We start from the raw sequence: 13,284 nt of genomic DNA on the forward strand, positions 1-13,284 counted from the left end.
ATTGTATCTTATATTACTATCGATTCTATCGATTTAGTAAGTAAGTATGTATGTATACCGAATAAATCATAATCGATTATTCGATTGAAATAATCGATTATATTGCTGAAAATAAGGAATTGAATTAATAATTAAATGATAGTATTGATGATAATCAATAAAATCGATTAATCGAATTGTTAATCGATAAATCGTTATTTGGCAATATCGATTAATAATCGATTCGTGATCGATTATGCGACAACACTAAAGCTTAACTGGTAGAAATCCCATTGAAACATGACTGTGTTCATTTCATTTCTCTAAATGGTACCTACGAGTAGGTGTGGTCCTACGCACGTAATGTAGAACATGGACTTATTTTATACAATTTGTTGGCCCCACTCCTTAACTGTTGGACATAATAATTGATAAATAACTTAATGTATCAATGTAGGTATATTAATTGATTATATTTTTTGTTTGCGCAATAAAACANCCATACAAAATCTGGCATTGCCATTTTCAAACCAGTCGAAAAATGGTCAAAAGGCCTTTTTTTGTATGGAACTTTGATGGATTCGATTTTCGATTCGTCAAAAAGTGTTAAAAAGTATAATAAAAATAAAATCCCTTGGGATATATTTTAAGCATTACAAAAGTTTACACTTTTTTGCAAATAAACACTTATGAGAAAAAGGAAAATACCTACCCTGACCAATTTAATAAATAAGTTCATGCACAAATGTTTGTATTGTGCGGAAATCGAACCTGCGACCCTCCTGGCATAGTAGAGTACGCGGACTACTACATAAACAGTCATCTTAGTTCTTTAATCATTATAAGGATGACTTTGTGATTATACTTACGCCCGTATTCACAAACGTTACTATGAGGTATCAAAGTGCGCGTGGACGCACAGGGTCACGCACAAACCAATCACAGAGCTCTATTCAACGCAGTGCGTTCGATTTGCTGCTTCACTTAAGCAAGCATCGTTTGTGAATACGGGCGTTAATCATTTCACTGTTTCTCTTTAAAACTTGTACTTGTTCAATCGTTATTCATCATAGCTGACCCGGCGAACTTCGTACCGCCTTAGCGTAGAGATTTTCTTAATATTTTTTTCCATAAGAACCATCCTTGGACTTCCACAAACATTAAAAAAAAAGAATTATCGAANTAGTAGGAAAAAATGGTAAGTAAACAAAGTTATTTGCAAAACATTTTAGGAATGTCACACTTACTTTAAAAAGTACGAGAAGTTATCAATAGGTAATTATACTTATCAATAATTGCGCTTATAAACGATAACGTGATAAAGCTGTGATTGAATATTATAATTTACGCTTGTTTAAAGATAAAGAGTTAGTTATCTGCTGAGATTGAATACGAAAAAAACGCGTAAAAGTGGAGTAGAGAAACAAAATTAATAATGAATATCCAAGTTCTATTATTAATGATACTGACTCTATGTGCTGCTCGAATAAGTGGTAATAATAAAAAAAAACTACCAAAATGTGGTTAAAGTTAGCATTTGTTAAGTGTTCTCTTACTTTACAGCTGCGACAGCAAGACTGGTCGGTGGTAAAGATGCACCAACTCATTTTGGAAGGTTCCATGCCTCACTTCAAAACTTTACTGGGCATCATGTGTGTGGTGGAGTGATTGTATCACACCATCACATTGTTACTGCTGCCCATTGTGTTCTTGGGTAAGTGATTTTAATGTTACTGATAGTAAAAACGAGTGAGATATTGCAACTGGTTTGCAGCTCATGAATTTTTATGTTTCAGAGCCGAGCCACAGTATATTAAAGCAGTTGTTGGTACTACAAATTTAGATTATGGAGGTCAACATTACGATGTTTCTTCAATATACATCCATGACGAATATAACATAACTTCAAGAATAAATGACATAGCCGTAATCAAGGTTATAGGACAATTCAACTTAAGATACGTTGACATACTGACTTTTTATGAAAATGAGTTGGAAGAAGGAGACCAAGTGATTTTATCTGGTTTTGGTGCAGAAATGGTACGTAATAAATTAGTAGTTATGGTGCCGCTACAACAATTTTCTTCATGCAGTAATAGAGCGTCGCTAATCTGAACTAAAATTGGGGGATTTGGGGGACCGCATACCCATGCGCAAACCGTTTTTTTTTTCAGATAGCCAAACTGTATTAATGTAGACAGAGACTTATATCTACAGGCGAATTTAAACATTCTTGTCATGAGTCTTGAATGACAAAAAGAAATTCATCACAAAAAGACCAGCCCTGCCCAGTCTTTTGTATGCTTAAAATTTTTGAGACAACTGCGCGAGTGCATAGCATGAGAGAACGGATAATCGACACTCTTCAGGAATTATATTTTTTAAACATTTTCTTTTAATAATTTCTAGCCAAATGGGGAGTCTAGTCGTACGATGCATGTACTTAACCTACCAGTATTCAATCAAGAAACATGTCGATATGCTATGCGATATTCAAGAGAAGTCACTGACACAATGTTTTGTACATTCACTCAAATTGGTGAAGGAACTTGTCATGTAAGTGATTTGTAAGAAAACAAATCAATGTAATTATCAAAATATTCGAGAATCAAAGAAGATAAAACGTAGTCAATTCTAAAATTTGTAACAATTTATTTCAGGGCGACTCAGGAGGACCACTAATTAAAAATTATCAATTGGTTGGATTAGTGTCATGGGGTATTCCATGTGCAGTCGGTTTTCCTGACGTGCATACACGGATAAGACCTTATGTGAGCTGGATAGAAGAACAAATAAAATAATGCAAAAATGCATTACACTAATACATTTTAGTGCATACAGTTTACAGGTTTACATAAATTTTATACGTTCACGAGTTAACATTTCAAAATCATTTGACCATAAACATCAGCAGCTAGACTGTCAAAGCAATGCTGATGGCGAAATTACATAACTCATTTCCTAAATATACTGAACATAATTATAATTATAGAGTCGTTAAAATAAGCCAGAAAATTGGCGGTAAAAGTTTTATTTAATCAAACAAAAACCCGCGCGGATTTTGAAACTTAATTTGAAGAAAGACAGTTACTTTGCTATCTAATAACTTTATCTGTCGTCTTTTTGTTACTGCCAAATAAATTAATTATACCTTGCCTTGCCTTTTTAATATTTTTTTCATTCTCCTCAGTTTGTTCATGTTAATCTGCAAATTAAAATATTTAAATTTATCCTTTTATACAAACCTAGTAGACCTTTTAATTATCTAATAAATTATAAATTTAATGTATTGTCTTCTAATGAGGGCTATCGTTTTTATACTTAACAGTTGGCACCCCTGGCGATTGACAGGACCTTACTCTACAGTGGCGCCATCTTGATGAGTGCAAATGCAATAGTCCTCCTACCACTTTAGCGCTCACAAGTTGGCGCCACTGTCTTCGCTACTAGCAAGTGACAGGACCTTACTCTACAGTGGCGCTAACTGGTGAGCGCTAAAACGATAGCCCTCATTGGCATGTGCTAAGCCGTGTGGTGACTAGTGATGTACAAGGCTCGAGGCTTCCGTCCCGTCCGAGTCCTTTTGCCGAGAGCTCCGAGTCGTTTACAGGGCTCGCCTCGTTTGTATGAAGCTCGACGACTTGGAAGTCTTTTTTAGAGTTCGAGCCTTTTTCGGGGCTCGCCTCGTTTGTAGCTTGGAGTCTTTCGCTGAGCTCGAGCCTTTTTGAGAACTCGAGCCTTTTTGAAAGCCCAGTTAAATTTTGTGTTAAAATCGTTCTATTAAATAAAACTGCAGAATTATGATAAAATACATATTTGAAAAACGTTTTTTACAAAAGGACACAAATCAAACAATGACTATTAAAAATCTTATAATAAAAATCAATGTAGGTGATGTTTATTTTTATTTAATTTGGAGGTCTTTCAAAGGTTTGAGCTCTTTCGAAGGTTCGAGCTCTTTCGAAGGTTCGAGTTCTTTTGAAGGTTTGAGCTCTTTTGAAGGTTCGAGCTCTTTTGAAGGCTCGAGCTCTTTAAAGCTTCGAGGCATGGCTCAGAGAGCTCGCAGCTCGGCTAAACTCGGGACACCGAGCCTACCGAGCTCACTGAGCCTTGCCTTTCTGCCTCGAGGCTTCAAAAATAGGACTCGACGCCTCGAGTCTTGTACATCACTAGTGGTGACGGCAGAGTAGAATACACTTGTCACCAACCCCTACTCTTCTCGCGGTGTCGTAGGAGTAACGTGACCATACGTCCCGCTTTGGGCGGGACTGTCCCGCTTTCAGACTCTGTCCCGCTGTCCCCCGCAAGAGCAAAAACGTCCCGCTTTAACTTTAAGAATGCATCTATCGTTTGGATTTACTGATCACGCAAGGGTTTATTAGCAGCGGTCAAGAAGCGAAAGTCTTTGACACTTATTTCTAACATTGTGACAGATGAAAAGATCTCTGGCTGGATTGCCGAGAATGTTACTACTGAAAACCGTTGGCTCGAATTATTCCAGCACTTTCGTACCAACACTCTTGATGTAACAAACTTTTCCATACTTATCGAGTACGTTATGTGTCTGCCAGGAAGTAACGCACCAGTCGAAAGAGTTTTTTCTCAAATGAACAAAATGTGGAATATTATCTGTGACCCAGCTAAGTGTAGCAGTAATGAAAGCTATGTTGATTACGAAAATGAATATAAATAAATCATGCAGTGAGTTCCATAGTTATCTAAAAACAAGATAGGTACGATATTCTAAAACAAATTTGTTCCGCCGACAAATACAAAAATACGACTTAGAAGTCACCCCACTACTTAACTGTTTTGTGTTTAGTGTTTTGATTTGTGTTATTCAATCTTCTATAAACTTGTAAAACTCCCAAAACTTTGTTTTATTTTATAATGCCGCAGGTTTTTTTACAACTATTCCTCAGTTGTCCCGCTCTGGCACAGAAAATAAGTGGTCACGTTACGTAAGAGGCTACTTAAGGGCTTCACATCAAACAGAGAACGGGCAGCAGCGCTCTCTGAAAAACATCAATTGGCATAAAATAGTTATTTATAAAACAAACCTGATAGTTACGTGTCTCCGGTTTTACATCCATTATGACCGCCATCACAGGCCTTCCGTGAGCGCACTGGAATGGAGTTTTACACGTCGAAAGAGATCGCACTAATTCGACACATTCTCTGTGTGGTAAATTGTCACCAAACTTTATCGCGTATCGACAAGCCTGGAATATCCAACGTCTTTATTATTAAAACTTACTTATGTGAATATTTCTGAATTTGAAAAAGAATTGGTAGGCATGTCTTACTTCACTAAATATAAGATCCATTATTGATTTTGGATACAGAGAAACACATCCTTTTTGAGATCGAATCACGTTTATTTCCTCCGAAATTAAGCTTCTTACAGCGCTTATCACTTTTTCAACCTAGAAAACAATCTATATATATATATAAAAGAAAGTCGTGTTAGTTACTCCACTTATAACTCAAGAACGGCTGAACCGATTTAGCTGAAAATTGTCAGGGAGGTAGTTTAGAGCCAGGAGAAGGACATAGGATACTTTTTATCCCGTTCGAAATTAAAAAAAAAAAGTTTGCTTATTTATTGCCATTAAGGCGGAACAAAGTTCGCCGGGTCAGCTAGTTTAAAATAAAATACCGCTTGTTTATGTAAAAACAATAGCATATACTTAGTACTTCAGATTAGGACATCCGACTTGTATGTAGAATCTTAGAACTTCGAGATAGGTAAATAGAAATAGCTTACCGGTCTAGGATTTTTTCCAAGTATGGCAGCTGGTATAGCATGTAGAGTTATGCTGTAGTTATTCTGAATAGTCCAGTCTAAACCAAATTGCGCGAATTTGTCCTTAAAATTATGTAGGTAGAGAATTTCATCTTTAGACATCTTGAGCAAGACATCATCCAGTGTAGATTGCTTCCATTCGTTATTGCTAAAATAATCTGCTAAATACCTCATGGTTTGAAATCCCAAGAATGTCAAAGTATTGTAAAACAAAACCTAAAATCTAATTGCTTACGTCATATTATACCATAGTAACATATATAGTTAGTTCTTATTAATAATATCAAATGATCGTTCATATTTTCATAGTTACCTGCCAAATTTTCCTCAAGTCGAATTCTTTCGTGTACCGCATGTTGGTCGAACAACACTAGGAATTCTGATTGGTTCGTCTTACCTTTTATGATGCTTGCTATAAACTTGTTGTCTATTTGACCCAAGACCTGATAATGGAGGAATAGTCGATTAGTTTTATATTTTAAATTTTGAACTATTTGATAAAACAATAATCTTACTTTTGCATTCTTCAACGACTTCGCACTAAAAGTCAGCGAAGAGTTTTCTTTTTCCAATCGGTTATTAACTTTGATAATGTTCTTTGAGGCGAGATCTTTAGAATCTTGTACATGGACTTCATAAACTTCAGTGTGGGTTTGAATCTCATCTTTGAACTTGTTATACAGGTCCTGGTAAATTGATGAAACACAAATTAGTCATTTATAATAGAATTAATGAACATAAGTTACTTAACACACTTACATCAGCAAAATAACCACTTTCCAACTGCATATCATTTTTATTTTTCACACAATGAGTATCGAATATAGGTGACATTCCTAAAAAAATACTAAATTAAATCAAACTCATCCTATAGTTTATGAGACAAATTATTCAAGTTATCAAACACGTAAACAATATTTATGTGTAACTGACCCTTAGGTAGAAATCGTGGTCTATTTCGGATCCCAAAATCGTTAGCAGCTAAGGCTCTACCATCTGATGCCTCAACGTTACAAACAAGTTCTTGTTGATTTTCAAATTCAATAATTTGATCAAGTTCAGCTCCTAAAGTATCTTCAAGGCCATTTTTATTTATTGTGTCTGTGACTTCTGGACTAACACCACGATTTATTTCTTCTATAATGGGACTTGGCGACTGAAGAAGTTGTAAAGTGTTATCTCCGATTACATTGAAATTGTTTACTTCTGGATTTAATTCATTTTGTTTCGATTCAGATTGGTTAGTCAGGATAGTTTCACAAACATTCAATGGTTCTATTGTGTTGATAATGGGACTTTTGCTATTATTATTTGAGACAAATATTACATTCAGATTGTCGTCTTTGGGATATTCGTGTGTTTTATTAGCAAATATTTCTTCTCGTTTGCTGTATGTCAATGTCCAATTACTTTCATTACTTTCGTTATAATCGTTGTTCCCTTGTGATTCATTTAACGTATCGGAAATTTTATTCGAAGAGGTTAAAGTGTACGTAAGCCCAATGGTCGATGTAACAACAGTTGTTTGTTGTTGGTTATTCATTATTGTAACTGGAATAACGTAGGTTCTGTTGATGTCAATGTTGGGATGGTGGTTTCTATGACTCTCCCTTTGATCAATTCTGCTATCAGAAAATTCTATTGTATGTGAAGTGAAATTATCAGAAAAACTGTGTATATGAAATTGCTTAGTAGCCGCCTTTGATTTTTCAATTATTTGTATCTTTTTTGGGTAAATATTTTTGTCACTTCTGGCGTTTGAATCATTTAGTATGAATTTATTTTTATTAGATACGATGGGATATCTAGTTTCGGGTTCGTAATTTAAAACATTGTCGTCAGATATCATTGAGCTTTGTCCCTTGTTACAGTAATCAAATTGTTTTTTACTTGCAACATTATTTTCGTTTCTTACATTATGCTGATGACTTGAAGTCCCATTTAATGTGTATTGGTGACTTTGATAAGTTAACATTGTGTTAACGTTTTGATTTTTGGACATTTCTTCTTCATTTTGTTTAAGGTTTTCCTCTTGGTAGTCTTCTTTAAGCTTCAAAGAGTTTTCAGTATTTATTGAGTCAGTTATACATTTTAACAAATCGTAAGAAGTTTTTAAAGTTGCTTCTCTTTTTTCATTGAAACGTTTGTAGTTGGTATTTTTTGGGTTTGCTTTTGGTGTCAATGGAATAAACTCATGGATAATAATCTCTCCAATTCGTTTTCGAATTGAAATATTTTTGTTGTTTCTGGTAATGTTGCTGTAACTCACGCTTTCATTTACATAAACTTTTTGGTTTCTGTTATTATTGTGTGGTAATAAATTTTCTACTTCCTTGGCCAATAAATTGCATCTTTTAAGAACTTCATCGGGTTGTTTTCTAAAAATTTCAACTAAAGGATCTATTTTCAGTTTCTTCTTTGTTTTAGCAGGTTTTTTAATTTTGTTCGATAGTTTTGGACGTTCAGATTTATTGATTTTAGTAGGTCTAGAAATACAGTTCTTAACCTTGTTATTGTTATTGCTGTGTACCGTGTTAACTTTTGCAATTTTATGACGTTCATTTATAATCTTTGGTGTTTCGTTTTCAAGAACTTTATCAATGTCTATCTGATCTGTTATTGTATCGTCAATGATAATATTTTTATGCTTCTTAATAACAGAGCCTTTGGGAGGAATCACTTTAGAAAGCGATAATTTTGCAGGTATGTTCTTTTTTCGTTTGATTAACTTTCCTGAAATGTTGTGAATTAATTTTGTTAGTAAAATACAATAAATATTAACGAAACAAAATGCAATTAAAGTAATTATTTTAAAATACGCTAAGTATAAAGAAAAAAAAAACACTACCTTTGATACCATTTTGCATTTGTGATACGCCTACTTTTTTTGGTTGACTCCCTAATATTTTCTTCATTATCTCTCTTACTTGCTGCCTTGTATCATCTTTCTTATTCTCTTTTGTTATGGCATTTTTGTTATCTATTTCATGAACTCTTTTTATTTCTTTTACTTTTAACTCTCCTTTTTTAAACTTTACCAATTTTTCGATTAGTTTTGTTACCTGATTCCAATTTTTGAATTGCAATGTTGATTGTTTTGGAGTATTGCTAATATCGTAATCGTAGTAAGGGCACGTGATAAAAATAAAGTAAAATGCCAACTGATTTTTAGATGGCTCATGATCTTCGATATGATTTATATTCTGCACAAAGGGAATAACATAATGAATAATAAAGAATGTAGGTAATCAACAATTTCTTATAATCTACAAACCGGTACATCTACATACCTTGGATTTTACTCTAGTTGTTCGACGCGAAGGGTTTATAGATTTTGACAAAGTATCATGAACAATTTTATACAGTTTTGGGTTATTTACAAACTTCTTGTTCAGGTAAACCCAATGATGACAATCAGGATGATCATTGTTCTTAGCAATGTAAGCTACAAGTTTGTACTCATTTTTCTCAGCCTGTAATTCTTGAATGCAGTCCTTTTCAATATCAAATAGCGATTTGAATGTTTGATAAATATCAGAGTTTTTGTGGGTTTTAAAAACGATTTCATTTTTACAATCATCTCTCAAGCTAAATGAAACATTATTATGAACTAGAGACAACTGTTCCAGTAATGTTTTGATGTCATTTATTTCAGTGACTGGATTTATACCCTTATTTTGAATATTTAGGTTGTACAGAAAACCATTTACTTCGACCTGAAAAGTAGTTATTTATAGATGACATTTCCAAATCAATCCATTTATTTAGGTTTTGTAAATACCACGTGACGTGACGTGATGTTATAATAACTTCAATATAATCATAGATCTACTCACTATTATGTAACACATCATAAATGATACTTTACTAATATTAAGACAAATTGATAAAGCAGAGGTGCAATGGTGACTAATTACTTAGAGCAAAAAACACAAAGCTCTATAATAGCCCCGGTTTCAATTGCTTCTTCATTTACAGTCACCACTAAAATATTTGTCCCTAGCGGGTTGAAACCTTTGTAGACTGCAATCTACAACTTACCATTGTCCCTTTGGAAGGCCGGATAGTAGTTTGGGTTAACTCATTCCTTCGTCCCTTGTAAAAAGTTTTTGTCCACGTTTCCTCAGTATTAGATACCCTTGACGTTATCTTGACACATTTGGAAACTTCAGCTAAACCAGCTAGCGATTGACCACGAAAACCATATGAATTAGGAGCAGATTTATATGTTTTCAGATCAACGAATTTGCTAGTAGCGTGTTTTAGGCCAAGTAAGTCAAAGTCGTCTTTGGCAATACCACATCCATTGTCAACGACTTGAATCTTTTTTTCCTGAATGTTGATTCTTACTGCAACTGATGTTGACTGAGCATCCAAAGCATTATAAACCTAAAATGATATAATACATTTAATTTAAATATTTCATACGATTACCTCCGAAAAAACGAGTTTATTTATTATTAATACTTACGAGCTCTTCAACAGCTCTTTTATAATTGAATATGTGTATTGCAGAACTGAATAACGACTGAATATTGATAGAGAGCTTTTTCATAGCCATTTTGTGTCAATTAAATCACATGATAACAAAAACATTACTCCTGCAATCAAAAGACAACTGCGTATTTAATTATGACATTAGATAGATTAAACAAAAGAGAACGCAAACTTTTTATTTTTCATTTCAAGATAGTGAAACTTTTTGCTTGACTACGTATAGGCATACTTTCTTGATATAGGCACAGAATAATAATAAGTACTGTATAGGTACCTAATATCAATAAAGGTTCCTTGTCAGGACTACGGAACTCTAAAAAGGTTTTAGTTCATTCGACTATCTACCATCCAATCAGTGGTTACGTGTGAAACTGTGAATCATCCAATGAACTTTTATTGTAAGGAAAATAAACCTTATGTACCTGGAATTACGCAAATAAAGAAATTTGATTGATTGATTGATTGATTGAATAAATTACCAAGCATTTCGGCTGTCTAGCCTAAGGTTTGTATGAATGAAATTTCCATTACTTATTGGTTTCCGAACTAGGTTATAGGTATAATGAATGGGCATCGATTGGTATATTTTAGAGATGAAACGGATATCCGGTAACTATCCGGTAGGCCGGATATCCGGCCTAAATTTACTATCCGGCCGGATACCGGATAGTAACTCACTATCCGGCCGGATACCGGATATTAAAAAACTACGAAAATTTCCTAATAATAAAATGAAATGCATTAATCTTTGAGGTAAATGTCAATAAAATGGCTTACAATAATGACGAATTTCATTTAAAGTCCAAAAAGTTACAAAAAAGCCATATTAAGGCCTTTCAAAAAACTAATTTATTTTTCTGAGCTATTCACTCTAATGATGATATCTGATAATGTCGAAATATTTCCAAATAAAATAGGCCATCTTTTTTTCCCTGATGGTCTGATGACATGATGCAGTTCAGTCAGATTACGCAGCAAGTAAACTAATTTAATTTTCGCTATTCAATCACACAATCACGATAGCAACCGAAATCGCCCGAATTGATCTGCCCCCTAGATAAGTGGCAAAATCTGACATTCTATTCGGACGGATTCTANGGTATATTTAACCCTGAACTTCCACGTGTCCTGAACACCACCAGTTTGAAGCAGTCGTAATCGAATGGCCACTACACGTAGCCTGTTTTAACGAGGGTTGTAAAAATGTGTATTGTTTGAATATTCAAAACGAGAAATTACCACGCGGTATTAAAGTCTGAAATCAAACGGCGGACTCTTCCATAAATCTTGTATAGAGCGATAATTTAGTTTTCACTGCTTTAAAACTTTAGTATGGTTAATGTGAGTGATTTCGAAGAACATGAGTATAGAAGAAGAAATTAAGCTCTTCTGGGAATACGTTAAACGGTGAGTCATTACTTTTGAATTTTCAACCGACTTCAAAAAAGGAGGAGGTTCTCAATTCGACCCGTATGTTTTTTTTTTCTATGTTTGTTACGCGATAACTCCGCCAATTATGAACCGATTTGAACAAATCTTTTTTCGGCGTATAGGTAATACCTCAAGGGTGGTCCCATTTAAATTTAATAATAGAAAAAACAACCCCCAAGGGTGGAAAATTGGGGATGAACTTTTTTATACGCAATATCTCCGCTGATTATAAATCAATTTGAACGATTATTTTTTTGTTGAATAGGTATTATCAAAAGGGTGGTTTCATGCGAATTTGAAGAAAATATTTCACCCCCAAGGGTGGAAAATTGGGGATGAACTTTTTTATACGCAATATTTTTAATTTTTAGTTTTTTTTGTGTTCACGCATTTGAAGTCGGTTTTATTTTTTTAAAAAGTTAATTATATGTTATAATTGTTAATTTATTAATAAAGAGAAAGAGATAGGTAGAGAGAGGTTTGGACTAACAATGATGAATGAATATTTAATTAATATCTAAGGAAGCTTTAAAGATTTAGTGAAATAAAAATAAATACGTGGAAATATTTTTTTTTACATATAAAGTTTCAGAATACATAATTAATAGTAATTGTCACTGGTATACTACAATTATCATTTATTGCTGTACCTATTTTATTAGATAACTGTAGATATCACACATGCAATATTATATTGGACAACAATATTGGTACAAATGTGATATACCGCTCTAATTGCAGATTTAATTGATGCAATTTATGGAAATGCTATGTGTAGGTGGTAACGAATATCAGTGTGTGATTAATTAATTAATGATAAATGGGAAACCTTTTTTGTTTGATAATGTTGAACTTTTTACTATTTTTTAAACTTTTGTTAATGAATCAACATCTATCATTGGGTAATAGTTAGCCTCATTAATGCACGTTCTTCTTGGCAATATTAAACAGTGAGGAAAGATTGATTTTAACAAATTGGTATCTATCGAACCTAGGAAAACTTCGTTCAAGGCCTTTTAACGCCATCACGTCTCTATTCCGCCGTCAGTTTTTATTCAAAATCCTTCGTGAAGGACATCGAACTTTCATTTTCTATATAATAGTATTCAAGGATTCATTTTAGACTACTTATAACTGGAAGGAAAATAAGAATACTTTAATATTGAAAATCAAAAAAACATTCGTCCGTAGGTACCATTTCAAGGAACCATATTATTTGTCAAAGGAAAATGCTAGATGATTGGTTCAATATCGATTTAACTTAATAATTCATAAGCTAATGTGAAGGTTTTACCGGTAACTATACCGTCTCCAACGTTTAGCTGCTTGTTTTTCAATATTCAAGTATTATCGATTGATAACTGCTTGAGAAAAATGTAGCTGTTGATTGACCTAGTTCTTAAATAGTGTTCCAAATTCTTTAGGTTATAAATGTATCAAATATTTTATTTACTTATATCTCAGCAACAACAACATATCATATGGTATACATTTGACTGAATGAAGGAGGTAATATTAATAAATGGCTATTTTAATATGCAATAAAAAATTTGAATTTGAATTTGAATTTG

General features: G+C 33.5%; 3 protein-coding genes across 4 annotated transcripts in view; 1 reads left to right on the plus strand and 2 right to left on the minus strand.

Moving 5' to 3' along the window:
- Positions 1 to 13,284, minus strand: part of Tmem18 (transmembrane protein 18) — a 71,526-nt gene that overhangs the window by 52,149 nt on the left and 6,093 nt on the right. The gene's annotated exons all lie outside the window — the stretch shown is intronic.
- Positions 1,338 to 3,134, plus strand: LOC114355864 (chymotrypsin-2). 2 transcript variants are annotated; one of them, XM_028308899.1, is made up of 5 exons: positions 1,338 to 1,469; positions 1,543 to 1,693; positions 1,776 to 2,019; positions 2,389 to 2,535; positions 2,640 to 3,134. In XM_028308899.1, the coding sequence occupies exons 1-5, from the start codon at positions 1,415 to 1,417 to the stop codon at positions 2,778 to 2,780; spliced, it is 738 nt and encodes a 245-aa protein (XP_028164700.1). In that variant the 5' UTR covers positions 1,338 to 1,414; the 3' UTR covers positions 2,781 to 3,134. The 2 variants fall into 2 exon arrangements, with proteins under 2 accessions (XP_028164700.1, XP_028164699.1); XM_028308898.1 differs by having other exon boundaries at positions 1,340 to 1,472.
- Positions 3,125 to 10,346, minus strand: LOC114355843 (DNA mismatch repair protein Mlh3). Its single transcript, XM_028308873.1, has 13 exons — positions 10,257 to 10,346; positions 9,827 to 10,174; positions 9,076 to 9,501; positions 8,634 to 8,988; positions 8,316 to 8,518; positions 6,719 to 7,484; positions 6,545 to 6,621; positions 6,301 to 6,471; positions 6,099 to 6,228; positions 5,747 to 5,943; positions 5,286 to 5,405; positions 5,040 to 5,201; positions 3,125 to 3,184 (listed from the first exon to the last, which is right to left on the minus strand). The coding sequence occupies exons 1-13, from the start codon at positions 10,344 to 10,346 to the stop codon at positions 3,125 to 3,127; spliced, it is 3,105 nt and encodes a 1,034-aa protein (XP_028164674.1).

Source organism: Ostrinia furnacalis, unplaced genomic scaffold (assembly GCF_004193835.3).
Source record: "Ostrinia furnacalis isolate ACB-3 unplaced genomic scaffold, ASM419383v2 OfSCF2566, whole genome shotgun sequence".
NCBI classification, from domain to species: Eukaryota; Metazoa; Arthropoda; class Insecta; order Lepidoptera; family Crambidae; genus Ostrinia; species Ostrinia furnacalis.